General features: G+C 37.8%; 9 protein-coding genes across 11 annotated transcripts; 4 read left to right on the forward strand and 5 right to left on the reverse strand.

The window, feature by feature from the left end:
* Positions 1-57: 57 nt before the first annotated feature.
* On the reverse strand, positions 58-27,430 carry LOC104724088 (small ribosomal subunit protein eS19z). Its single transcript, XM_010442839.3, has 5 exons — positions 27,381-27,430; positions 1,260-1,475; positions 651-741; positions 384-567; positions 58-290 (listed from the first exon to the last, which is right to left on the reverse strand). The coding sequence occupies exons 2-5, from the start codon at positions 1,341-1,343 to the stop codon at positions 218-220; spliced, it is 432 nt and encodes a 143-aa protein (XP_010441141.1). The 5' UTR covers positions 1,344-1,475; positions 27,381-27,430; the 3' UTR covers positions 58-217.
* Positions 1,638-5,048, forward strand: LOC104725843 (putative mitochondrial-processing peptidase subunit beta, mitochondrial). 2 transcript variants are annotated; one of them, XM_010444945.2, is made up of 9 exons: positions 1,638-2,485; positions 2,975-3,139; positions 3,231-3,368; positions 3,459-3,610; positions 3,703-3,811; positions 3,902-4,000; positions 4,128-4,193; positions 4,405-4,512; positions 4,659-5,048. In XM_010444945.2, exons 1-9 carry the CDS (start codon positions 1,814-1,816, stop codon positions 4,743-4,745), a joined length of 1,596 nt encoding a protein of 531 aa, XP_010443247.1. In that variant the 5' UTR covers positions 1,638-1,813; the 3' UTR covers positions 4,746-5,048. The 2 variants fall into 2 exon arrangements, with proteins under 2 accessions (XP_010443247.1, XP_010443979.1); XM_010445677.2 differs by having other exon boundaries at positions 1,691-2,485; positions 4,405-4,516.
* Positions 5,006-6,718, reverse strand: LOC104724948 (UDP-glycosyltransferase 83A1-like). The gene is made up of 3 exons (XM_010443876.3): positions 6,175-6,718; positions 5,638-6,067; positions 5,006-5,565 (listed from the first exon to the last, which is right to left on the reverse strand). The coding sequence occupies exons 1-3, from the start codon at positions 6,701-6,703 to the stop codon at positions 5,112-5,114; spliced, it is 1,413 nt and encodes a 470-aa protein (XP_010442178.1). The 5' UTR covers positions 6,704-6,718; the 3' UTR covers positions 5,006-5,111.
* On the reverse strand, positions 9,455-10,918 carry LOC104702979 (F-box protein At2g05970-like). Its single transcript, XM_087449928.1, has 2 exons — positions 10,166-10,918; positions 9,455-10,051 (listed from the first exon to the last, which is right to left on the reverse strand). The coding sequence occupies exons 1-2, from the start codon at positions 10,780-10,782 to the stop codon at positions 9,697-9,699; spliced, it is 972 nt and encodes a 323-aa protein (XP_087306054.1). The 5' UTR covers positions 10,783-10,918; the 3' UTR covers positions 9,455-9,696.
* On the reverse strand, positions 11,555-14,453 carry LOC104727330 (serine carboxypeptidase-like 25). The gene is made up of 7 exons (XM_010446717.3): positions 14,035-14,453; positions 13,085-13,288; positions 12,834-13,009; positions 12,460-12,759; positions 12,212-12,342; positions 11,925-12,126; positions 11,555-11,837 (listed from the first exon to the last, which is right to left on the reverse strand). Exons 1-7 carry the CDS (start codon positions 14,297-14,299, stop codon positions 11,694-11,696), a joined length of 1,422 nt encoding a protein of 473 aa, XP_010445019.1. The 5' UTR covers positions 14,300-14,453; the 3' UTR covers positions 11,555-11,693.
* Positions 17,449-18,454, forward strand: LOC104728156 (uncharacterized). Its single transcript, XM_010447398.3, has 3 exons — positions 17,449-17,924; positions 18,021-18,129; positions 18,222-18,454. The coding sequence occupies exons 1-3, from the start codon at positions 17,692-17,694 to the stop codon at positions 18,270-18,272; spliced, it is 393 nt and encodes a 130-aa protein (XP_010445700.1). The 5' UTR covers positions 17,449-17,691; the 3' UTR covers positions 18,273-18,454.
* Positions 18,817-20,010, forward strand: LOC104728935 (uncharacterized). Its single transcript, XM_010448074.2, has 2 exons — positions 18,817-19,608; positions 19,719-20,010. The coding sequence occupies exons 1-2, from the start codon at positions 18,911-18,913 to the stop codon at positions 20,002-20,004; spliced, it is 984 nt and encodes a 327-aa protein (XP_010446376.2). The 5' UTR covers positions 18,817-18,910; the 3' UTR covers positions 20,005-20,010.
* LOC104729779 (LRR receptor-like serine/threonine-protein kinase RPK2) lies at positions 21,621-25,691 on the forward strand. 2 transcript variants are annotated; one of them, XM_087492729.1, is made up of 2 exons: positions 21,621-21,852; positions 21,959-25,691. In XM_087492729.1, the coding sequence occupies exon 2, from the start codon at positions 21,963-21,965 to the stop codon at positions 25,386-25,388; it is 3,426 nt and encodes a 1,141-aa protein (XP_087348855.1). In that variant the 5' UTR covers positions 21,621-21,852; positions 21,959-21,962; the 3' UTR covers positions 25,389-25,691. The 2 variants fall into 2 exon arrangements, with proteins under 2 accessions (XP_087348855.1, XP_010447456.2); XM_010449154.3 differs by having other exon boundaries at positions 21,626-21,852; positions 21,934-25,691.
* On the reverse strand, positions 25,919-27,739 carry LOC104763771 (ninja-family protein AFP4). The gene has a single exon (XM_087500782.1). The coding sequence runs from the start codon at positions 26,905-26,907 to the stop codon at positions 25,969-25,971; it is 939 nt and encodes a 312-aa protein (XP_087356908.1). The 5' UTR covers positions 26,908-27,739; the 3' UTR covers positions 25,919-25,968.
* Between the last annotated feature and the right edge of the window lie 37 nt (positions 27,740-27,776).

Below are 27,776 nucleotides of genomic sequence, written 5' to 3' on the forward strand. Positions count from 1 at the left end.
GTTTTTTGGTTAAGATATATCGGGACGCAAAAACACCAAAATGGAGGAAGACATAAATTTCGAAGTCCAAAGCCACCACCAAAATTTTTAAAATCTTTGAACATTAAGAGTGAAGTCTTTCAGCAAGAGATGATAACAGTTCATAAAAGTAAAGATAAACACTAAAAGCACAATGGACTGAAAAGTAGTAGAAGAACAAAAAAGAACATTAAGATCTTCAAGGTTCAACTGCAATACGGCCAGCAACCTGGTCCAAATCCCGTTGGCCACTGGAAGTGATTCTTCTTCCTCTGAAGAGAAGAAAAAAAAATGTTACTATTAGAATTGTTCAAAGATCTCTAAAAGAGAAGATGTTTAAAGGCAGAGGTATTAATTAATGTTACCCTTTGGTGTCGAGCTCAACAATGTTCATTGTCTCCAACTGCTGGAGGATGTGTCGGGCAATACCACCGCTGGCTTTGCAGAAATGTGGTGGACGACTACCGTTCCTCTTGCTGCCTCCATAGATTCTACGGAAAGCACCAACTCCAAGACCTCCCCTAAGGTAAACCTTCCTTGCCATAGATGCTGCATAACAAGAGTTTTCATCAGAAAAACCTTTATATGCATTGTGAAATACAGAGACAAGAGGATAGATAAAGAGAGGTTACCAGCTCTGATGTAGTACCAATCTGGATCATATGGGGCAAGCTCCTTCAACTTTCCGGTCTTCACAATGTCAGTCCATGTGGGAAGCTCAATCTGAAAACAAACAACAGACACAATATGTTATGGTCTAGAGAAAGACACAAACAGGTAAATTCAACAGACCTTATTAGAGAATTTCAAAGCATTTGTATCATATTAACCAGTAAAGGTGTGACTAGAAACATTAACTTAGGTTTCAACTATTGTTAATTGATACATATTTCAATAGATTAAACAGACAAAATAAGCTAACAAGAGACATCATACTGACCATATTGAGAAATATACCAACAAGCAGTAAATCAATAGAACTATTACAAAAATCAAAATATGAGCTTAATTAACAATCTCACATTTCTCCGCAGGTTAAAATGATTAATACGACAACCTTAACACAACACTAATAATAACAAAAACACACAAAGACGACCACATGGCATATATGTGGAGACTTGGGCTGATTCAATTCAAAGAAAGATTTCTGATTTCAGAATTGAAGGAGACAAATAATAAAAGCGTACATCATTTCTACTCAAAACACGAAAGAACTTGGAGCACTCATCTACACTAACCTTGCCAGATCGCTTGAGATGAGAAGCGTAAGCCTTGACGAAGTCATGGGGTGAGACATCTTTCACAGTTTTACCAGTCGCCATAGCTAAAACGAGAGATTAAGAAAGAAAGCGTGATCTTCGTCTGGGTTTCTCCCAACTCTCACTGTCTTGTCTCTCCGCAAAGGCTAGGGTTTTCAATCTCCATTAGCAAACTCTTTATATATGGCTCACTCTCTTTCGATTAGGGTTTTCTCCGAATCCGGATCTTTAAACTCGGACCCGTTCTCATGGCCCAGTCTTCTTCATTCGGCCTTTTTAGCTCAAATTAAGTATTAACAAATTACAATAATGGGCCTAATACGGTCTTTTAAAATATTTGACTAGTATTATGTCCTTAAAACGACATCGTCTTGATAGTATCTTAACTGTCGTCGTTTTATAATCGCATAACCACTGGCTATTACTTCGCATCGCGAGTCGTCTCTGCCATTTTTGGCTTTTTCAATCAAACCCTAGAGGAGAGCGAGAGAGAGAGAGAGAGAGAGAGCAAAGAGAAGCCATCATCATCAGCAATGGCGATGAAGAATCTACTGTCCCTAGCTCGCCGATCCCAGAGGCGGTTGTCTCTGAATCAAGTGACACGATCCTCCTCTTCGTTTTCAGCTATCAATTCGGCGCCGGCATCCACATCTCCGGCGACTCCATCCCCGCCGCCGCCGCATCTTATGCCATACGATCACGCTGCCGAGCTTATTAAAAGTAAGATCAAGAAGCTCGAGAATCCGGACAAGAGGTTCCTTAAATACGCATCGCCAATTCCGATCCTAGCTTCCCACAATCACATCTTGTCAGCTCCGGAGACCCGTGTCACAACCTTGCCCAATGGTCTACGAGTCGCTACTGAGTCCAATCTCTCGGCCAAGACCGCCACCGTTGGAGTCTGGATCGACGCTGGATCTCGGTTCGAGTCGGATCAGACCAACGGAACAGCTCATTTTCTGGAGCATATGATATTCAAAGGCACGTCGAGGCGTACTGTGAGGGCGTTGGAGGAAGAGATCGAAGATATTGGTGGTCATTTGAACGCGTATACATCGAGGGAACAGACCACATACTATGCCAAGGTGTTGGATTCGAATGTCAACCAGGCTTTGGATGTCTTGGCTGATATCTTACAGAACTCCAAGTTCGAGGAATGCAGAATCAACAGGGAACGTGATGTCATCCTCAGGGAAATGCAAGAGGTATGCTTTTTATTTATCTGTCTAACTTAAAAATTCGAACTTTTTGTTCTGTTCTCGATTTATCTTTTCATTGGCTTAAATTTTATGCTGTATAAGCAGATTTGGTAGTGTGTAATCTGTTTTTCTAGATCAATACCGTAAGTTTCTGTTTCTCGTGTGCCTAAATATGAAAACTTTATCATGGCTTCATTTATTTGCCTCTTTTTAAGGTTGTATTGGCGTACTCACATGATGGATAAAGAGATGTTATTGTGTTTTTTTTTTGTTTGTTTTTTAGACCAATACACTTAAGTTTCAGTTTCCCGTGTGCCTAAAAAATGAAAACTTTGATCTGTTTTGTATTATTTGTCGCATTTTGAGGGTTTAATTGGCTTAGTCATATGTTGGCCGTATTGTTTTTGGTCGACATCAGAGTTATTTGTTACTTCCCTAGGTTAAAAATAGAATACACCCTAAACTGTAATTTTTTGGTAATTTGTGTGGCCGTAGGTGGAGGGACAAACAGATGAAGTGGTTCTTGACCATTTACATGCTACCGCATTCCAATATACACCCCTTGGAAGAACTATTCTGGGGCCTGCTCAGAACGTCAAGTCTATCACCAGAGAGGACCTACAGAATTACATTAAGACTCACTACACAGCTTCCAGGATGGTATTCATTTCCGTTACCTCTTATCATTTCCTACAATCGGTTATTGAATTTGTTAGGATTCTTATGTTGCTTCATCCGAAACATATGTCAGGTGATTGCTGCTGCAGGAGCTGTTAATCATGAGGAAGTTGTTGAGCAAGTGAAGAAGCTATTTACCAAGTTGTCATCTGATCCAACATCTACTTCTCAACTAGTTGCCAATGAACCTGCTAGTTTTACTGGTTCTGAGGTAAAGACACAACTTACAAGATTTCTACTTCTCTTTAAGCAGTATTCTTTCTTTCTTTCTTAAATCTCTAACCCTTGAAATTCTTGGCAGGTCCGAATGATTGATGACGACCTACCCCTTGCACAATTTGCTGTTGCCTTTGAGGGAGCATCTTGGACAGATCCAGATTCCGTTGCTCTTATGGTTATGCAAACTATGTTGGGTTCTTGGAACAAAAATGTTGGTGGGGGAAAACATGTGGGGTGAGTTTTCTCTCTGGCTAATATATCTAGCCATGGATTCAAAGAAAAGCTTGTATTGAATGTGTTGATGAGCATTATATTTCTATGTGCAGTTCTGACCTTACTCAGAGGGTTGCCATTAATGAAATAGCAGAAAGCATAATGGCATTTAACACCAACTACAAGGATACTGGACTGTTCGGCGTTTATGCAGTTGCCAAGGTCAGCCGAGAATTCCATGGCTCGCTTAGCTGTTATCTCTTTGTTGAATTCCTCGATATAAGCATATTCATATGTAAGCTACCTTTTCAGGCCGATTGCTTAGATGATCTATCATATGCCATCATGTATGAGGTAACCAAGCTGGCCTACCGAGTTTCAGACGCTGATGTGACACGTGCACGGAATCAGGTTAGCAGCCAACTAATGTCGTCTCTCTTTCCCCAGATTTAGCTTTAGCTAGTTACATGTGTAAATCAGTTGTGTTCATTTATTTCCGAGTTTTTTTTAAGCCAACTAATTTTAAAATTTTCTGCAGCTGAAATCATCATTGTTACTTCACATGGATGGAACTAGCCCAATTGCTGAAGATATTGGTCGTCAGGTATGCCTTGAATCATATAAGCAACTTGGTAGAACATTATAAATTTATAACTGAATTGGTCAAAGATTAACGAAGTCTATACTTTGCTTGTCTCCCCGTTTTAATAAAGTGCATTGGTCAATAAAAAACAAACAAACCTCAGCATCCCATTATGTTCCGCTCTACAACACCATTATTTTCTAAAACGCATCAATTCTTGTGATATGTGCAGCTGCTGACCTATGGGCGTAGAATCCCAATCGCTGAACTCTTTGCTAGGATTGATGCTGTTGATGCCAGCACGGTAAAACGTGTTGCCAACAAATATATGTATGACAAGGTAAGTCATATCTCTCTCTCCCTCTCTATCCTCCAGGCTTCTTTAAATGCAAGAAAAAAAAAACGAGATATGGAGTTTATACTGCTAAACAAGAGTACAACAACACCCAAGAGTGATTAAGTGAATGCTTATGTGATTATGTGCAGGACATTGCGATCTCAGCCATCGGTCCAATCCAAGATTTGCCAGACTACAACAAGTTCAGACGCAGAACCTACTGGAACCGTTACTAAGGCTCTGAAACAACGGTCAGATAACCGCAAGGTTCGCCCACGGGGAGATTCCGTAGGCGGAGAGAGCAGAACAAGGTGATGATGGATTCATTATTTTTGAGTTTTTTCTTACTGTATCTTTCATAATTTCACATCATCGCTGGTAAAATAAATGTACCAATTTACTCTTTATCCTCTACTGGAAAATGTTAGAGATCCTCTGTTTTAATTTTTTGTTCTCTTCATAATTTTCCCATACACACTAATAAGTTTGTTGGATGTTTGGTTGAAAGCTTGAATTGGATACATTTAATTTCTTTTGCATTTTATCTTTCTTTAGAAACATTGTAATAATATGCATGCATTGCGAATCTATTGAAACTTTTATCAATTCACTTGTGATTTGATCCAGCTGACAAATTTATCAAGATTCTCATAAGAAACTCCATCTTTTGCAACGCCTCTCATCATGATCTCTTTAATCTTCAAGGCTCGATGTTTATACACTCCACCGTCTCTCATGATCTCATCGATCTTCTTCTTGACCTCTAACCTCGGAACCACTCCTTGTTCATCTCTTTCAAATCCTAATCCAATCTTCCATACATCGCATATATATGCTTTGTTGATAAATTGGTCTGCATAATAAGGGATGCATAAGAATGGTATGCCATTTTGGGCTCCTTCCAAAGTTGAATTCCATCCACAATGGCTCACGAAACATCCAATTGCTCCACAACAAAGGACCTCTCGTTGTGGTGCCCATCTCACCACTTTGACCTGATCCGACCCGACATTGATTGGTTGTTGATCACCGGAGCCGGTGACCCACAAGACCGGCCTGTTGAGTCAACATAACTTGATATTAGTGAATAATAATCACAGAGTTGAGCAAGTTGTCCCAAATTTTTACCTTTTGGTAAGCTCCAGACCGATTGCTAGCTCTTCTAACTGAGCATTGACCATAACCCCAAAACTCCCAAAGGCAACATATATAACCGAACCGGGAATCTGCTGGTCCAACCAATCTAGACAATCCCGGTCCTGAGGTAAAAAGCTTCCTAGTGACGTGGAAATGGAATCCTCTTCAAGACTATGAGCCCAACCAACGGGACCAATTGGTAATATTTGTGGGTACAATCTAAGTGCTGCCGTTTCGAGTTCATACACGGAGTTACACAACAACCAATCCGTTGACTCAATTGACTCATTGTTTTGAAGCATAAGTTGGAATATGTTCCTTTGAGATTCTTTGTTCTTCAGACAAACCCACACAAACTTGTCTGTTTCCATCATCGGCATCCCAGGAGATAGTTGAATTGTCTTGTTTACACTCGGAGTCCCTGCATATACGATATAGTAACAATAGCTATAACTATAAGGCTTCTTTGTAGTTCTAAAACATCAAAAAGAAAAATCAAAACCGGATCGAAAAGTTTATTATTCTTACCATCGGAATCTATGAGACCATCATCGATTAGTTTCTGAATACTAAATCCAAGAACCATAGATGCAGCCGCGGCGGGACAAAAAGCGGCACGTCTGATCCCAAACTTAACCGCAACTTCGATTGCCCATCCCAAGCTCAGATCCGCTACAACACAGCTTATGATCGTACCACCGCTACTGTCCGCGATCATCCTCTCGATCAGTTCCTCTACTTTGTTAGGCATAAAATGCAAAACCGATTCAGACAACTTCCCTGGAATGTTCCTCTCTTCCGGTGAATCTTCTAAACCGTCAGGGATTGAAACAAGATTGATCCCATCCCCAACATAATAATCATCATGTGACGATTTTTCTAAGGAACGGACGATGCGATTGTGGTTAAACTCGGTGTTTACGAATGTAATTAGGATTCCTTGTTTAGCAAGGTAACGTGAGAAACTCATTAGAGGAATAACATGGCCTTGTGCTGGGTAAGGTATGACCACAACATGTGGCCTTATCATATCTTTTTTTTTGTTTTGAGTTATCATCCAAATCAAAGGTTTTGATTCATTTATAGGGAAATTTTTAAGAGTAAGACAGGATGAATCGACAACGAATTATAATTATAATTCGACAACGAAGACAACGAATTATAATTGATCTTTCTTTTGTCGTCTTTCTTTGGGAATCAAGACTAATTTGATCCCAAAGTTTGACTTGTTTATATCATAAGAGAGCAAATAAGCTTACGTATATTGTAAGTTAGAAAATTATGATAACCAAAAGACAAAACTCTTAATGTTGTAAATTAACAACCAACAATACAGACTTTATAAAGTGTTGGATGCTTTCTAGGTCGTCCTAAAGTTTGGTTTTTGGTATTAGATATTTGATACAGTAATAAATATTTGGACCCTCAAAAAAGAAAAATGGATGAAATAACATATGTATGATGATGCGTTGTTTAATAAAAAAAAAATGTGAAGAATATCATCAAACTCCATTACCTGAGGTCTAAACCCTAAGAATAATCGAAACCACAACGTTGTCTTCGTTGATATAGAGATGTTGTTTCTCTTATCATGTTTGAAAATTTGCGTTAGTTCAGTCACATGTAAGAGAGTAGCCAAGTCTCAAGAGAGTGCAAGATTCATGGCCGTCCTTAAGTTTGGCGTTTTGTATAGATTGTTTATTGATACACACACACAGAAGAATCGAAAGAGACTTGAAAACTCTGTTTTTTTTTTTTTTTTTTTTTGTAATACATTATAAAGATCAGATATCTTCATGAGCAATCTACACTAACGTTAGTGTTACAAGTGTTAACACTTGTAACACCAAACTAAACCCCGGGAAGAAACCATCGAGCATCAGAGAATCGTATAGAGGAGAAAGCACATTGAGGCAACGGTTCAATCTTGTGGGTTGTGAGATCAAAGACAAATATATGGTTTGGATTCTTTCTGCCATAATTGAGTCCACTGAAGTAGATTAAGTTTCTCTAGAACCCAGGGACATCTTTGGCCACAACAGTAATACCCATGTCTAAGATCAACGCCTCATCTCCCAGGGAATCAATTACTTGCCAACAAAGGTTTATACGATTTCATCTTGCTGACGCAGAAGAGCCATCTTTTGCACTTTTGAACTACATTAGCTACCTTATTAACTTCACCAGATACTGTACTCACTGCATCGTATAGCCTGCTGTCAAGATACTCTCTCACATACAACTCCTCTTTTCTCAGATACTTCTCTTCATCTATCCTTCTATCAGTGACAGTGAAAAAATCCTTTTCAGATGTTACAATCTATCTCTTGACTTGAAATATTTTTCAAGCTTTCGGAAGTGGCTTGACTCTCAAAAAATACTTAAAAAGCTCAAAAGAAATACTTAAAAACTCAAAAGCTCACGAACGTTAGCCCTTCGTACACGTACTTCCGTCCATTCTCCGACCTAAATCCACAATTTCGGTTCAAATCGATTTCTTGATTAAACCGGAAAGAACCAAACATGATTTGGGTTTAGAGTTACATAAGTATAGCGAACGCGTAAGAAAAATCTCCAGTAGGAAAATTAGCGAGCGTCTAAATGACCAAAAACCAAAAATTGAAAATAAATAAGCGTGTCTCTCTCAGTAGTCCATACTTGTGGTTTTCATTTTTTGGGTAAGCCATGAGGAGGACGTTTAATGAGAGACTCATTAGCTTTTACGACGTTTAATTACAATCTCTCCAAGTTATCCAAATTTTCAATCAAAAAAATGAAAAACAATAAGAATGTGAGGGAGAACTTGTCTATTAATGCAGCAAATTGTAGTAGAATCAAGCAAGAAATAGATAGTAAGATATTTGAGAGTATATTTTATGTGAAAACACATAGATACAAATATTTTACTTATGTTTTGTTCATATTTTACATATGTTTTGCTTATTTTTCCATTAATATTTACTTAATATTTCAAAGAACCAAAAATAACGAATTTGTTGCCATATATAAATAATCGCACATATAATTTATGTTTATATAGAATTTAATGTAAATTAACTCAATGTATCAAACAATCAAAAAATTTATATATAAAAATCATTTTATTATAGTCATAAAATAATATAAATATATAAATAATTAAAAATACATATAATCTATGTACTGTATGGTGACTAGCTAGATGACCTATGGAGGGATTCAGATGAGGATAATTATAAGCCGGGTCAAACTATGGCTATAATAATGGAGCAAGTTATCTTTGGAGCTGACATATATGATCGATGTGTCTTCAATCATGTGCTTGTTTGGACTATAGTTTACTAGATATCGCAAGATCTCTCGGATTTGCCAGAGTCGTTTCGAATAATATTTGATATACCTAATTATACATATGATATGAGTATATGACGATGCCTCTCCAGCTTCTTGGTTTAAAAGTTAATAAGTTTTCCTGATTTAGTTTATTAATTGGATATACATAATTAAGGCCAGCTTATGATGTTATAGTACACAATAATAAGGCCATGGATTGTTTTTCTTTTCTTCTATTCTCATCTCGTTATTGGAATAATAAAAAAAAATTGATGTCGTTGACTGATTTCAATAGCCTTTTGTTTTCAGTTTATTATATATATAGTTTTTCTCTTTTGTAGAGAAAGAGTAATGATATAATAAGAAATTGTACTTGATTAATTTTCTTCTTTGGAATTTATTTTTACTTTCACGTTAGGCATGTATATGTATAAGAATAATAAGTGTCTACTCGTCGACTCTTGCTGCTTAGGTTACAAGAGGAACCAACACAGTATTAGCCAAAGACTAGATTAGAAAAACTTATACACTGAGAAACTCTGTTTTTTTATACAGAAAAAAACAGATATCTTTTTGCTCATGAGCAATCTACACTAACACTTGTGAAAACAAACTGGATGCAAATAACTCTAAAAGACTAATTAACCGCTAAAACCAGGGAAGAACCATCGAGCATCAGAGAATCGTATAGAGGAGATTACACATTGAGGCAACCGTTCAATCTCTTGGGTTGTGAGATCAAATACAAATATATGGTCTGGATTCTTTCTGCCATAATCGAGACCACTGAAGTAGATAGAGTTTCTCTTGAACCCTGGCACGTCTTTGGCGAGAACAGTAATACCCATGTTCTAATATCACCGCCTCATCGCCCAGAGAATCGATTACTTGCCAACAACGGTTTATAGGGTTCATCTTGCTGACGCAAAAGAGCCATCTTTTCGACTTTTGCAGTGTATTAGCTACCTTATAAACTTCACCAGATACAGTACTCACTGCAATGTTTAGCCTGCTGTCAACATACTCTCTCATATACAACTCCTTTTCTCTCTTATACTTCTCTTCGTCTTTCCTTCTATCAGTTAGAAAATCCCTAAAAGTATACAGAAGTGGAGGATAGTAATAGAATTCAAATTCTTCTAGTGGATCATCTCTAGATAGACACCACACCTTGACTTCATATTCATATAAATAGAGCTTCTGGTACCTGTGTTCGTAAACCAGTTGTTTTCCATACCCACCATAAGTAGAGGCAATCCATCGCCAGTTGTTGTTCCCTTTCTTGGTAAAGACCAGTTCATCAAGCATCTGCCACACAACTACGTAATCTTTGCTTCTATCGTCAATCCAGAGACAAGCTAGGCTTCGCCTCTCATATTTTGGTAGCTCAGGTGGGACGACAGACTTTGTAGTAGTAATTGGTAAAGCAATATTCTCACCGGTTAACGGATTCAGAATGTTGAGATTTGAACGAGTATCCATCATCAGAAGCCAGCTACCATAAGTAGCCAGACAACAACTCTGCACAAAGTCAACACCGAGATCTCTCGTTCTGTAAACTCTGTCTCTCTCGTCTGGAACGAACAACATGCAACTGTCGTTGTTGTTGTTGTTGATAATGTCGTCGCGAGGGAATAAAATCAACCATGGAATCTGATTTCGTTTAGGTGCGCAGCCTCTCGAAACAGAGTGCCACGACGAACAAACATATTTAGCTCGATTAAAATCTGTGATACTCAGACGTTCCAAGACACATCGCAGCAGGTCCGGACAAAGCTCCGACCACTTGGATGTCCGGTTACGTTTCTCCTTGCTTTGACCCATTTGTAGTCTTCTCCCAAAAGGAAAAAAAAATCAATACTCTGTCGTAACCAAAGAGACTCCACAGAACAAATTCACAATTTTGATAAATTCATCGGACATCTCTTTTTTATAGAGCCTAAGCCAACATTTGCTTGTTACACTTGTCTATGGGTTTTTTTTTTTTGTATTTTTTAGGAGGAGATTTAACTAGATTTAATGGTATTTAATATCTTTTTATTGCCAAATCATTATGTTTTTTTTTGTTTCTTTCCAGCTTTGTTGTTATAAATAAGAAAAATGATCATATATAAGTAAATGAAATTAAGAAAGAATACAGACTTTAACCCAAAACAACAAAATGAAAAAGAAAAAAAAAAGAAAAAAAAGAATGCATCTTACATTAAATAGAAAACTTTAATACTGGTGACTAAACCACACAGTATTAAGATTTTTATTAATTATTAAATAATTGCTGTTAAAAAACAGAGAATATGATCAAATTAATTAAAGATAAAGACAAAAAGACAAGAAACAATTGTTACATAGAAAAGCTTTAAGACACTCAATCATAGAGTAACTGAGTAAGTACTACTTATCATTTTAATTTTTTCATTCATGGCTTGTGAAGTTAAAAAAAATACGATATTTTCACATATATGAAAATGTATTACTAGATTTTCACTTGCAAAATAAATCAGGCATTCTAATTTCAATATTACATTTCCTAACTTCCACAACCATGATCTTCGCAATTCGCCTTAAGAGAAAGTACAAATGGACTAAAACAATCATAGATTAAATACTTGTTGTCATTAATAGACTAGATTTAATTAAATACCATCTCATAACCCAAACTTTACATTTTCTTTTCTCTCGGGCATGATTTCAATTTCAAATGTTAACAATCTCTCTTGACTTGAAATATTTTATTCTCAAGCCTTTGGAAGTGGCTTGCCTCTCAAGAAATACTTAAAAAGCTCAAAAGCAACACGTGGCTTGAACAATGGCACCTCGTGACCTGCTCCTCTCACCGTCACGAACGTTAGTCCTTCGTACACTTCCGTCCATCCTCCCACCTAAATCCACCATTACGGTTCAAATTGGTTTTCCTGATTAAACCGGAGAGAACCAAACAAGATTCGGGGTTTTAGAGTTATACATACCTGTTTCTTGACATACCAAGGATACCAAGGAACTTTGGTACTCAAGCTAAGTCTTGCAAGTGAGTATCTAGTAGCCGTCACTGGTACAACTGAATCAACGTCACCACTGAAAACCCAAACTCTAATCCCGCCAGCAATCATTTCCCGGTATATAGGAAGAACCGATGAATCTGTGTCGTTCCAATTCCGGTTTAGCACCTCACTACCACAAAAGAACAAATTCTAGTTAAAGTCAAGCTATACAAGAAAAATAATTAACATAATCTTCTCAAGGTTTTGGTATGAACCTGCAAGCTGTCCATTTGTACGGAATCTTAGTGGTGTTGGCATGAAGAGCTCTCTGAACATCAGGCCGGTTATAATAGATCTCTGCATATCTCTCGGTACATGGATCATACCCTGAAATTTTCCTCAATACCTATTCCCAATAACCGGGAAACGAAAATTATTCAAACTAAACCATAGATAACCAGTTAATTTACACAAGTGAACCAGAACCAAACAAGAAGAAACAGAGGAGATAATAGATTCTTACGGAGTGGGGAAGGTGAGGGAGCCGCATAGTACGGCGACCGGAGGAACCAGTGTAGCCGCCACCACCATCGCTTGACTTGTTACACGGCGGTGCATAGATGTTGTACTGATCGATGTTACCAAACTCTTTCTCCATAGCGTAAGAATAAAGGGTTTCGCATTCGTCAGTTTCCTTCTGGCGACTAAAATCGCAAGTGTTTAGCAACTGATGATACGTTCTATCGGAGATCATCGCGTGGCTCCACCAATACGACACCGTTCCAAGGTTATCATAGTGATTGTCCGTCACCGCGTTTCCAACCTATACAACGCAACCGACCGGGTGTCAAAACGGTTTCGACAACGGAAACAGAGGATCTTGATTTCGATAATTACCATGATTCCTCTGAGATTGATGGGAGTCTTGGAGCGTTTGTTGTAATTCATGATTTCTCTGGCGAGCTGAGGAACGTAATGTCCGGCGTAACTCTCGCCGGTGATGTAGATTTCCCGGTTGTTGTATCTCGGAAACCGGTGAAGCCATTGAATCAGAAACTGAAGCGAATCCTTGGCTGCAAGAAACAGAGTCTCAATAACCAAAAAAAACCGGTTAAGTTAAACCGTAGAGGGAGTTGTTATAAATATACCGGTACGGCGATCACCGGTGTTGAAGAGATCAGAGGAACGGTTAGTGTAAGAGAAGCCGACGCCGGCGGGAGCTTCGAGGAACAAGAGATTGGAGATTGAGTTCCACGCGAACTTGTTGAGATACAAACCAGACCCACCTTTGCTTATCCTGAATGGTCCAATCTCCTCCGACGCACCGTACGCTACCGATGAACATCCCGGTCCTAATACATAAAGACATTTAATAGAGAGGGGTTGAGTAATTTATTTTACCCCCTAGTAGGAAAAAAAAAAATATGAATGATATAGGCTGAGAATTTATTTAAGTGAACAAATTAAAGCAGAGACCAAAAATTAGTTGTGTATTTAATGGCGTCTATGAATGTTAGTTTGAATATTGCATTTAATGTATAACTTTTTCCAGCAATATATACGTATCTAACAAGAAATTACAACCATCTTCTATTGAATGCATGCATGTACATAGAGCATTTTTTTTTTTGGGTAAGTTGTACATAGAGCATTATTGTAATGACAAGTTGTATAATCTAAGTAAAAAATCATAATATGTTCAACATAACAAACAAAAAAAGACTTTAGTTTTTTTCTATTCGATATTATTTGAGAAAATATGGGCTCGAATACATGGTGACTCTCCTCCATTAGTAGTTGGGGCGTTATTCTCATGCTTCAGTAGGCCAAACCCAAATATAGTTAATTATAACAAATACTAAAATAAAATGGATAAATCCAGTTTCATGGATAAAGCGTGGTTTAAATAAATTAAAAATTTACAAAGGAATTTATCGCAAACCCATTCAAGAAGTGTGACAGAGACTTAGTTCTAGCGAGATTTATAATGTTATTGAGTAAATACATTAAATAAATAAATGTCCAAATAAAATAAAAGCAAAAATAATCACACGCAAAAAGAATTAAAAAACCAAAAAAAATTGGTAAAAGAAATTACCTCCGTTGAGCCAAATTACAAGAGGTTTGGAGAGAGGGAGGTCAGAAGCTTCGGTGAGCCAGTAATAGAGTGATCTTCCGGAGGGTTTATCAACGGTGACATAGCCGGAAAACTGCTCGAACGTGACGTTAGGCTGACCGGGAAGTGACGTAATTCGGTCTGCCTCTGCTTCTTTCTCTCCTCCTTCTGTTTGAACTCTTCCTTGAGATGTCATTACAAGTATGGCCATGAGAATGGTGAACATTACACGTTTTGCCATAGCCATGGCCAGAAGAAGGAGAAAGAGAAAATCTAAGAGTGTGTCGGAGACTTTTGAGATTGGCTTCTACAGTTCTACCTTTAGCCTGCCTGCCTGCCTTAAATAGAGAAAGAGAGAGAGTGAGATAGCCGAAATGAGGATAATATTCAAATAACATCGTAATTGTTTTAATAATATTAAATATATATAGTTTGGAAACAAATAAAGTTATTAGCATATTTACTTCAAACCCCCATTGTTTTGGCAGTTGATTAGTACAATTGACTAAAAAAAGTCTAATCCCTAACTCGTGTGGTACCAATTTGCATTTGTACTTTGAACCAATATGTTTTTAATCGGCATATAATCATTAAATGGACACTTGCAATTTTATTATTATTTAAAATTTTATGTTTCTAATGCAAATGTTAAATTACGAGTAATATTTTAATATTTGTCTCTAAACATAAATATCACCAATAAATCCATTAGACCACTACTTCTAAGTTATTTTCACTCTACCAAAACTATACTTTACTTAAATCAGATACTACTATCTTTCATTATTAGGTTGGAAAAAAATATTTTGTTTTATTATTTTGGGGTGTAGGTTTATGGAGTTGTTTATGTTTCCAAAGCTCTGATATAGAAAACATATTTGAGAAAAAAAGATAAATAATAGCGAAAAAATGGGTGATGGTAAGAAAAAATGGCCCACCAATATTATCAGTGACAGTAACTTTATGAATTTGGAAGAAGATACAATGATGACTTCAATGACACCACCAGCTTGTAATAGTAAATACGTTATTTGATATGACAGAGCATTAAATCAATCGTGTGTGTCCATTATATACATACACCACATGCACGATAGTATAACAATATGGCCAAGAGTGTTTAAACGATATGATAGAAAAGTACTTGTTTGATTACATTTGCATGTTGCCACAGCATTTGTCTAATGATATGAATTAGATATATGCTTTGGAATTAGAGAGCAACTGTGAAACTCATGTAGGATTTATAGTTTATAGTTTATATAAATTTCCCTTAAGGCATAGAAATTGGTTTCTGAATAAGTCTGAGCATTGTGTGCTGCCACAAAAGCAAGGTTTTCCATTGAATCCCAAAGAGGAACTACTAGAGTATCGATCTAATGTTGAACTCTGAAAGATTACACATTGCTGCTCTTAGAAATAGGCTCTAGCTAGAGCTCGTTATTATTTAAACCAAAGTGAATTATAAGAACATAAATTAAAAAAAAAAACAAAACTTTACTTTTCTTTAACCCATCGTAATTAGTTATACCATAATTTGCTTAAATGCTTATATTCAAATCAAGATTGTATTCAAAGTCAGATCTAATTAATTTATCAATCGAAAGGAACGAAAACAAAAGATAAAATCTGAGGTAAAACTCAGCTGTATAAAACCAGACATTTTTCCCTATTAAAGAAATTCAACCTAGGTGATATAGTTCCTTCCTTGTATTTAATAAAATATCATAACTCGAAATATCAAAGTTAAAATTCTCTCAATAATGTTTGGTCTCTCTCTATTCTTACAATCTTTTTTAGTGAATATATATAAACATTTGAAAAATATAAATTGGTGTATTGTTTTGAATAGTTGGACCCATGCAAGAAATTGATGTCTCGATGTTAGAAGAAAAACCAAAAAGTATTCTCTCTTTACTGATAAAAAAACCTACAACTTTGACCATCTTTTCATAGGTCATTATAATAAATGACCCCTTTCGTATTATAATCTGTAACGCATTTTTTTCTTGCCCATAAATTATAACATATGTGGTGGATAGAGATGATCAGATTTAGAGAATTAATATTGGCAGGTAAAGTCTAAATTTTTCTTTATAATAGTTCTCTCTCTATGTATTCAAGTTTTAATTGTGTCGATTTGATAATAATATTTAGACCTAGCTGACTCTTTTTGAATTAGCAAGCGCATTTAAGTATGTATACCTTTATTGACGACTACATAAACCATTCATGCTATCGATAAATGTAAAATATTGGCTGTTCAGGTCAGGTTAATAATATTCATACATCATTTACGTACACGCGAAGTTACCGGAGAAGAAGCCATTAATGGTGACACCATATACACTGCTTCGCCTCGTATCAGCAACAGCCATGATATAATGCTTTTTTGGACTTATACAGTTTTCTGAATGAATTTATCTATTCATTTAAGTTACATACGAATATCCAACAAACGCGCTATACAACATCAGTACAACAACTTATATAACATCATAATCAAAAATCGTAATTTTCTAATATAGAATTATTAGGGTTATATCGCGTTTTTTTTTTTTGTGGTTTTGTCTATTAAGTAAAAGCCTTTATTTGGGAAAGATCTGACAACTGCTTTAGAAGATTCTATTTCCGTGCTTAGCAGATTTTTTTTCCTTCTTTTTCTATATTTCAGATTCGCTTATAAAGTATCATCACCAACGTTGTAAGGAAAATAAAAATTCGAAACTGATAAAAAGTGAAAAATGATGGTATTTAAAGAAGCACAGGAGTAGTAGTTGGCAAATGAGATTGGTAGATATTTAAAGCCACATAATAATGACTCTTTTTCGTGTCCTCCTGCTGTTTGAAATACTGATCATACAGATCATATTTGTATTGTTTTTTTTTTGTTTTCTATAAGAAAGCAAAAGATGAAATGATTAATAAGTAAGATAAGAAGAGATTGGTAAAAAGGAGTGAGTGAGTGAGTGAGGTCAAATAGTGTTAAGGTCATATCAAGAACAAGAAACTCTTTTGCTTACGCATATTTTTTTTTCTTTTGTCCAACAGATTCAGAGTTTTGTGTCAGTCTCTTTCTTCCTTCCTTTCCTTCTTCTCTCTATTTCTCTTTCTGTGACGTTTTTAAGGACACCAAGCGGTGAATCTCTGCTTCCCCTCACGTGCTGTTTACAGTCCCTTATGTCACCGTCCAATCATACGTCGCTGTTACTTCCTTCTACACTCTGTCTCTCTCATCTTCTGGGCCACAAAACTTTCCTCGACGACACCTCCTCTATTGGGCCTGGCCTCACTAGTCACTACTATTTTTTTTAAAAAATATATACAGAGGTTTAAAATTTTCTTTGTTATGGAATAATATATATTTGTGTTACTTATATGGAAAACAATATTCTAAAAATGTAAGTCAAGATACAGAGGTTTTGGATTAATCTTTTTTTACTAAAAATATATATACACATCCTTTTACATACAAACGGTCCACTAATCTCATTGTCCACACAGACTTTTAGATAATGCAAAAAAATCCGACCGTTGCCACTATAACGGTAATGTTCTCAGCCAAATGCACAGACATAAATTAAACATACACCCAAATCCGTTGTTTCACTCAATTTTATCGCTCTTATCTCTTCTCTAATGGCGTCTTCTCAACAACCAAATCTTGAAACACCGATCAAAATCCAACCCGACCACCAAGAAACCACCGTTTTAACCCCTGTATCTCCGCCTCGACCGCTCCTGGAATCTTGCCGGAGTCATGAATCTCCTCCTCCTTCTGCTCGAGTCTCCTCCTCCACCAACGAGCCAATGAAGAAAATCGGAACCCCGGATCGTCTAAAAGTTCCTATAGCTTTCAAGTACCCGGAGAGGTATATAACTCGGTTAACGTGAAATAGCCTTGTTTGAACCAGATCGATTGGTACTTTAAAATTATCAATTTGTTTTTGTTTTTATCTCTTTCTCAGGTACAGAAGCCCAACTGATGCAATGATGTCTCCAGTTACTAAAGGTCTTCTCGCAAGGACCAGAAAAGCTTCCGGTTCTCTTATCCCACCTAGCTTTAACCAAACCAAGGTCAAATCAATAACCGGTTTCCTCAATTTGTTCTATTGGTTTAGAGATTTACTAACTCGCTCGTCAATTTTTAAACAAATTGTTTCATTCAGATTCAAGAACTACGCAAACCGGAATCTGGTTTATCATCTGTCAGTTGCTGAAGAAGACATCGCAAGTTTCGTGGCTTGAACGGAATACATTGTTCTTGGCTGATGTACCTTTTTTATCTTATGTTCTCAAACGTTGAGGTTAATGTATTTCTTGATTATTATGTTCGCAGTTCGCGTTTTATAAAAAGAAAATATTAATCAATTGAATAAGTAATCTTGGTTTCATACAAAAACGGTATAGTATATTAGTACTAGTATTGTTTTCCGATTTTGTTAGTAACAATTATGCTTTTCTTATAGTAACCTTCTAGAATGTTTAACAACGGTAGTGAGCTGTTTTTTTCCATTACAATATGTTCTTGCTAAAAATAGAGGTAAGTAAATCACACATTTTAAATAAGAAACTAAATTAAGTTTTTCTCTTAATCTCGTTACTAACTTCGTTTAACTGAAACTAATACTTTTAGCTAACTTAAAATCGAACAAACATAACAAACATCATTCAAACTTGTTTTTTTGTTACTCTTGTTTCTATTGTTGTTAGTGTTACGTTTGTATAAATAAGATAGAATAAACCCTCATAAGTTTCAGTCTTCAATTCTTCAAATTCTCGATCCCCTTTGTTGTCTGTTTTATACAATCAGACACACAAAAAAACAGAGCGCTCTGTTTCTTTTTTTCTCAGTAAGATGACAATGGAAACAGAAACCGAAATCAAAGAAGAGCAATGGAATAATTCGATTTGTTCATTTTCATCGTCACGATCTTCATCGATAACATCTGATTCTTCAGATGGACACTTTGATATCCGACACTTTCCTCTTCCCAAGCCATCATTATCTGCTTCTGAGGCACAGAAACTGAGAGAGTCACATCAGGCTTATGATCCAAACCGGATTCCATCTTCGGTTTTCTCTAGTAAACCGGGTAATCCGATGGAATGGAGTATAGCTTCTAACGAGTCCTTGTTTAGCATCCATGACGGAGCTGCTTCAGGGTGGAGATCGGCTGAGATGATAACCCAAAACAACCCGGTTCCTCTTCCTCTTCCTCTTCCTCCGGTAAAGAAACCAGATGAATCTGAGAAAGAGACGATTCATGCAGAGGAGGAACCATACCAGGTCGAGATATCAGACTCTGAGGTTGATGATAATGATGACAAAGAAGAGAAGGTTAGTGAACTCGAGAGCGACGATGAATTTGAAGAAATGATAGAAGCGGAGGTTTTAGTAGAAACTGAAACCAAAGTTCCAATAGAGAAAGAAGTAATAGAAGTTGTGAAGGAGATCAAACCAGAAGATTCGAACAGTATAGTTTCACATTCTCCGAGCATTTCTTGTCGTTCGGACACCAGCAATAACAGCATTGCCTCTTTCGCATTCCAAGTGTAAGTTGTTTTCTGCAAAATTGCAATCTATGGATCTTCTTTTGATGATTTCTTAGGAAGGAAGAAACCTATGAAGCCCTAATTTATTTTATTCGGAAATCATGTAACAGATTGAAAAAAGATGATGTAGTTATCAAAACGCCATCTATGGAAATCAAATCCCACAAGCAAAGACCCGAGTACCAGCTGCCTCTGTCGCCGGTACTACCGCTCCAACCGCAACCGCAGCCTTATGCAGAATCTAGTACGCTAACTGAGTTGCAGCCGGAATCACAGCCACAACCACAACGGGAGGCATCGGAAAAATTCGAGTCTCGAACGCAATCGGTGAAAGCTTCGAGAATGGGTTGGTTCTCTTGCTTCCAATGTCCTTCAAAATGCGGTTTATTCAAGTAGATGAGGCTTTTGTAAGCGTTTTTGTCTTCTTCATCTTTTTCTGATTTGTGTACGTGTGGAAGTAGTTAAAATCTTATTTTTCTTGTTTGTAAACTTGTAATCCAAGAGTGCTGATCCAAATCGAGTTCCAGTTTTTAGCATTGACACCACATTTTGGTTCGATTGAATTTGGTTACAAACCAGCCGATGGATGATATAACTCTTATGTCATGGTGATGCATACAAACAAGGACCACATTTCATTATTTACTTTTCATTGCGTATTATTTATAAGTAGTAGCTAAAACACAGATATAATTCACTAAAAAAACCAAACTTCTTTTTTTTCCTTCTAATTATTCATTTAAAAAGTTTTAAAACTCAAACTCTTTTTATCCCCCATAAATGTTGGCTAATGTGTTGGGTACATGACAAAATTATAAATTGATATATATTGTTTGTACTGGGGATTGCACAACACTAAGTAAATATCGATTTTAGAGGGAAAGAGTGAAGTTTGTTCTTTATTAACGATAGGAATGCGAGGTCGTCACTAAAACGAGTCAAGATCGTGCTCGTCAGTTCACAGGAGAACTAACGAGTGAGTCACGACGAGCTCGGAAGCTAACAGAAAATTATACAGAGAATAACAAGAGTTTTTAGACGCAAAGTATTGCTCTCGGGGTATTGTATGCGAGTCCTCCGCCTTTTTTCCAGTGAGTACTGTTTCTTTATATAGTGGACTGTAGACCGAGGGTTTTCTAGGGTTCCCATCGTGAATTCCCGAGATTGTCCTTTACGGATTGTTAATGACTTGCATCCGTTTTGGTCGGACCGGAATCACGGAATTCGTCTTGTTGGGCCGAGTGGCATATTGGGGCGAGCCCATGTCCAACATATATGAAAAAAAAAAACATTTTCTTTTGCTTTATCTTGAAGCTTCCTTTAGTTAATATATCCTTGAAAAGAGGCGATTCTGTCCCTTTTTCACTTTACAATTTCTCAATATTTTTGTTATAAAGAAACACATATTTGTCACATGCATTTAATATGTATTTTTTTTAATTATTCATTGGCAGGAGGATAATTTTAGGGTAAGTGCTAGATTATGAAGCTTTTTTAACAAGTAAATTTGAAATATATATGCATGTCCATATACATATATGTATCTGTAATAAATGTATAGCTTCAAGATCTTAGCATAACATTGGTCGATGAGAGATTGATACGTCTTGGGGAGATATATATATATATATATACTAGGAGTAGAGTTGAATGATCGTTACATTTATTATGACTCAACATAATTTATTTCATAATAATTAAATGTGACCTCAAATTTAGTGATAAGATAATCTCGCTCGCATGTACCTACTGTTATCAATCATGTACCTATTGCGATTTGATGCGGTGAGATTGCAATGCTAAAATAACTTTACAACATGGTTTTATTTTGTAAATTTTTAAAACTATACTATAGATAAATGAAATAAAAAGGGTTTGTTAGCCAATAGGAAGTAAGCAAAGTGAGCCAAGCCAACTCTTTTATTCACAGAAATAATTTCATTTTCTGCATAAAAAAAAAAAAAACATTTAAGATATTTTTTTATTAACGGAAAAAAAACAGAGAAGAAAAAAAACGCGTCTTCCTCAGTGACAGTGTTGAATTCTCATATCTTTCTTTCTCTCTCCTCTCTCCTCTCTCTTCTCTCTTCTCTCTCTCTGCTTCATCTGTTTCTCTCACTAAAAAGCTTCTCATCATCCTCCCCTCCAAATTAGGGTTAAAGGGTCGAGACCTTGAGATTGTTTCGAACGGTAAAAGGAAGGATCTTTTGCTCTTCAATTGCAAAATTAGCAGACTTTGCGAAGGTGGGTTTAGGGTTTTTTTTTTGGTGTTAAAAAAACCATTTTGGGGATAAGTTACGAAGATGACTTCTTTGCCTTCTTCAGTGATCAAATGGCGTTTTTTCCGTAGACAGATGATGCCTTCGAACGTTGTATTCTCGCTCTGGTTACTCTGTTTCGCTGCTACCTGTCTCACCGGCAAAATCACTGTTTTAGCAGCTGACTCGGACAAATCGGTGTTGCTTCGGTTTAAGAAAACGGTGTCGGACCCTAGTTCGATTCTCGCTAGCTGGGTTGAGGATAACGAAGATTACTGCTCCTGGTTTGGTGTATCTTGCGATTCGAACTCTCGAGTCACGGCTCTTAACATTACTGGCTCTGGAAGCGATAAAGGGAGTTCCAAAACCAGTCGGAATCGTTTCACTTGTGGTGATATCGGTAAGTTTCCGCTGTATGGGTTTGGTATCCGGAGGGATTGTACCGGAAATCATGGAGCTTTGGTCGGGGATTTGCCTTCTGTAGTCGTGGGTCTCACAGAGCTTAGGGTTCTATCTCTGCCCTTCAATTCGTTTAGCGGAGAGATTCCTGTAGGAATCTGGGGAATGGAGAAGCTTGAAGTTCTTGATCTGGAAGGGAATTTGATTACCGGGTCATTGCCTGTTCGGTTTACTGGGTTACGGAATTTGCGGGTTATGAATTTAGGGTTTAACCGAGTTTCAGGTGAAATCCCTAACTCGTTGCAGAATCTGTCCAAGTTGGAGGTTTTGAATTTGGGTGGTAATAGGTTGAATGGAACTGTTCCTGGTTTTGTTGGGAGGTTCAGAGTGGTGCACTTGCCTTTAAACTGGCTTCAGGGCTCTTTGCCTAAAGATATTGGGGATAACTGTGGAAAGCTTGAGCATTTAGATTTGTCTGGTAATTTCTTGATTGGGAGGATTCCTGAGAGTTTGGGCAAGTGTAGTAGTTTAAGGTCTTTGTTGCTGTATATAAATACATTGGAGGAGACTATCCCTTTAGAGTTTGGGAATCTTCAGAAGCTTGAGGTTTTGGATGTTTCTAGGAACACTCTTAGTGGTCCATTACCTGTTGAACTTGGGAACTGCTCTTCGTTGTCTGTTCTCGTGCTATCAAATCTGTACAATGTGTATGATGACATTAACAGCATTAGAGGGGTATCAGATTTACCTCCTGGCGCTGATTTAACTTCGATGACTGAGGATTTTAATTTCTATCAAGGTGGAATTCCGGAGGAAATCACTAGGCTTCCAAAACTAAAGATACTTTGGGTGCCAAGAGCTACGTTAGAAGGGAGGTTTCCGAGAGATTGGGGTTTGTGTCAAAACTTGGAGATGCTTAATTTGGGTCAGAACTTCTTTAAAGGCGAAATTCCTGTCGGTCTTAGTAAATGTAGGAACCTTCGTCTTCTTGATTTGAGCTCGAATATGCTTACGGGAGAGCTTCTCCAAGAGATTTCAGTCCCCTGTATGAGTGTCTTTGATGTTGGCGGAAACAGCTTATCAGGTTTCATCCCTGAGTTTCTCAACAATACCACAACCCATTGTCCTACTGTTGTTTACTTTGATGGGTTTTCTACCGAATCTTACAACGACCCATCATCTGTTTATCTATCCTTCTTCACCATGAAGTCCCAAGTTGGAACTTCCCTAGTGGATCTTGGAGGTGATGGAGGTCCTGCCGTGTTTCATAACTTCGCAGACAACAACTTCACTGGTACTCCCAAGTCTATACCACTTGCACAGGAGCGGTTAGGAAAGCGAGTCTCTTACATATTTTCTGCTGGAGGGAATCAGTTGTACGGGCAATTCCCAGGAAACCTGTTTGATTACTGTGACGAACTCAGAGCAGTTTATGTCAATGTAAGCTTCAACAGGCTCTCAGGTCGGATTCCAGAAGGACTAAACAAGATGTGCGCTTCTCTTAAGATTCTTGATGTTTCGTTGAATCAGATCTTCGGGTCAATACCATCGAGTCTCGGTGATCTAGGTTCACTTGTTGCTCTTAATCTGAGCTGGAATCAGTTGCAAGGTCAGATACCGGGAAGCCTTGGGAAGAAGATGACAGCTTTGGCATACCTTTCGATTGCAAATAATAACCTCACAGGGCAAATTCCTCAGAGTTTTGGTCAGTTACATTCCTTGGATGTTCTTGATCTCTCTTCAAATCATCTATCTGGCGGCATTCCTCATGATTTCGTCAACTTGAAGAATCTCACTGTGCTGCTTCTCAACAATAACAACCTCTCTGGTCCAATCCCGTCAGGTTTTGCTACATTTGCGGTTTTCAATGTTTCCTTCAACAATCTGTCAGGTCCAGTTCCTTCAACCAATGGATTGACCAAATGCAGCACTGTTCAGGGAAACCCCTATCTTCGACCTTGCCATGTGTTTTCTCTGACAACGCCGTCTTCTGATTCCCGAGACTCTGCTGGAGATTCTATCACGCAGGATTATGCATCTTCCCCTGCTGAAAACTCTCCACCTGAGTCGCAAGGAAAGGATGGATTTAACTCGCTAGAGATCGCCTCAATCGCATCAGCTTCAGCTATTTTCTCGGTTCTGATCGCTCTTGTGATTCTCTTCTTCTACACAAGGAAATGGCATCCGAAATCGAAGATCATGGCCACTACGAAGCGAGAAGTCACTATGTTCATGGACATAGGAGTTCCAATAACCTTTGACAATGTTGTTAGAGCCACAGGAAACTTCAACGCAAGCAATCTGATCGGAAACGGTGGATTTGGAGCGACCTACAAAGCAGAGATATCTCAAGATGTGGTCGTCGCAATCAAACGCCTCTCGATTGGACGGTTTCAGGGTGTCCAACAGTTCCATGCAGAGATCAAAACTCTTGGTAGACTTAGACATCCGAACCTTGTGACTCTCATTGGTTATCACGCTAGCGAAACCGAGATGTTCTTGGTCTACAACTATCTCCCAGGAGGCAACCTCGAGAAATTCATTCAAGAAAGATCCACAAGAGATTGGAGAGTTCTTCACAAGATTGCCCTGGACATTGCTCGAGCACTCGCTTACCTCCACGACCAATGTGTCCCACGGGTGCTTCACCGAGATGTTAAACCGAGCAACATCCTACTGGATGATGATTGCAACGCTTACTTATCAGATTTCGGGTTAGCGAGATTGCTTGGGACCTCGGAAACACACGCAACAACAGGTGTGGCGGGTACGTTTGGATATGTAGCACCCGAGTACGCGATGACTTGCCGGGTGTCGGATAAAGCAGATGTTTACAGCTACGGAGTGGTGCTTCTAGAGCTGCTTTCGGACAAGAAAGCACTGGATCCGTCGTTTGTGTCGTACGGTAACGGTTTCAACATCGTGCAATGGGCTTGTATGCTGTTGAGACAAGGAAGGGCAAAGGAGTTTTTCACAGCGGGTTTGTGGGACGCGGGTCCGCATGATGATCTAGTAGAGGTTCTGCATTTAGCGGTTGTGTGTACGGTGGATTCTCTATCGACGAGACCGACGATGAAGCAAGTTGTAAGACGGCTGAAGCAGCTGCAGCCTCCGTCATGTTAGCACCGATTATTATTAATTTTCTTAAAAAAGTTTCTTTGCTCAGTTTTTGTGTAAACCTGTTTGTGTAGTAGTTAGAAGAAGAAGAAGAAGAGAGGTTTAGTTTCCTATGGGGTTCTCGAGGGTCTATATGAAGGGGAAGGCATAGGAAGGTTGATCTCTCTCTCTCTATCTCTCTGTTAGGTCTCTCTAAAGGAAAACAGAACATACATAAAAATATGAGAAAGAAGAATTGTAGCTAATTTTTTTGTTTCTCTCCCACTTGTAAATTGTTTTTAATACAAAGTTTTGTGGGGTTTATTATTATTGTTTTTTAGAAAGTTCATTGCAGATTATGTAACGCTTAAGACCGAGGAACAAGCAAATAGATTACTCCAAAACCAACTCAAGTTCATTAATTCTCCAACCCAGTATATGAAAGCTTAATGGATCAATGCAAATACACCGCGTATTCTATAAATGTATTTACAATCTCTAAACCTGACTGGGGTTCATCTTTAATAGCAACTTTGATGTTTTAACTAAAAGAAAAAGAATGAAAGAGAGTCTCTGTATTAGTTGGGATTAAACCCTAGCAAATGAACTACAAGGAAGAAGAAGGAAGTTTAACAACAATATGTCTAAGAGGGTTAATGGTAACATCACCACCACTGTTGTCGTCGCTCACGGTGCATCCGCCGTGCCTAACGAACTCGGCCGGTGAAAGAAAACTGCCGTGGCAAACACAAACTATCTTGACCTCCTCCTTGTTCCCTCCGTACCAATACAGAAACCCTTCCACTCGTTTCCCGTCGGCTCCGACATCTCTCGTCGACACACACGGCATGTCTTCTAGGATGTTCCTCGCCTTCTCCATTCCCGAAACTTGCACATTCTTCTTCCTCGCATTTTTACCCTTCCCGCCGTTGACAGGACCAGAGACAACGAACCGATCTTTTTCATCCTTTTCCTTCGTCGGAGGAATCTTGAACTCCAAAAACGCCCTCGCCTTCTCTTCCTCTGTCTCGGCGGTTTGGGCTCTGTTTTTATCTTTTGACAGAGGATGAACCGGAGATTCCATAAATGCCCTCGTCTTCTCCGATCGCATCCTCTTCCTCTCTGTTGTCTCCATCTCGGTTACGACAACAGGCAGAGAACGCGTCCGATCCAGCTGGAACATGTCTTTAACACCACGCTGCGTATCTCCGCCGCCGGATCTTAGCTCATCGACGAAAAAGAAACCTTGGGGTATGGAAGAAGATCGACCCAATTCAGAGTTCTTCCTCTTCCTCGATCTCGGATCCGTACCAAACTGTCCATTAAGAGAAAGACCTAACGTGAGCTCAACATCTTTCTCCTCATCCTCCTCCTCTTCTTGAGCTTCTTTCTTGTTCGATTCTTGTTCCCGGCTCTGATCAGAGTCTGTTGTTTGACAAAGATAGTTGCTTGAGATGAAATACTTGTGCAAGAGATTGTTAGCAGCAAGATTAGGTACTTGAACGACGCCGTTGGGGATCCCACCACCTCTTCTTATCATCTCCATTAATCCAAAAAAAAAAAAATCGAAAGAGAAGAATGGGAGAAAGAAACGTCTTAGTTAGGCTATGAACTTTCTATTTTCGATCTTTGAGAGAGAGAGAGAGAGAGACTACGAACAATATCGTTTTTTCCTTAAAACAAAGCACCAAATGCTTACTAACTATGATAAACCGTAGTACTACAATTTGCAGTATTTTATAATTTTGAAGGAAAAGAGAAAAAAAGAAAAGAATGAAAAGATCATGTTAATGAATTATATTACAAGCATAGTTGACGATGTGTTAGTACGGATACTTTACTTTATTTTTAGTATATATATTTTTTTCCGCACAAGTTGGCCTTTAATATAACCAATCATAATTCCAAGTTAATAATATGCCCCATTTGAATTACAATAATCATATGACAAATTGATTTTATCGGTTGACAGACAACAAATATATAGGAATGATTCGGATTATCATCTTCTTTGAAAACTTTCCCTATAGTTAATTTATTGAAGAAACGAAAAAAAAAAAAAAAAAAAAGACGACCACCCACCGCGCCACGTGGAAAAGGGCATATCCATCATCAATCAAGTGGGCGTAGTAGACGTCGTAGGCTTCTCTCTACTTGTTCGTCTACAACTTGACACGTGTTTAATTATCAACGTGCTCACTTTATTGCCACGTGTATCCAGCCTGACTGGGCCTCCCTCGACAGCCAAAACAAATTGTTTTTTTTTTCTTGTCAACCAAATTGTTTTTTTAAAGAAAACATAACTCTTTTATTTTATTTTTTGGTAGCTACTATCTGTTGTGTTGTGTCCTCCCTAATTCTAAAACAAAAAACTGTATGTCAACAAATATATTGGTTGTTAACCTTAATAATATA

Source organism: Camelina sativa, chromosome 1 (assembly GCF_030686135.1).
Source record: "Camelina sativa cultivar CO46 ecotype springtype chromosome 1, ASM3068613v1".
Classification (NCBI taxonomy): Eukaryota; Viridiplantae; Streptophyta; class Magnoliopsida; order Brassicales; family Brassicaceae; genus Camelina; species Camelina sativa.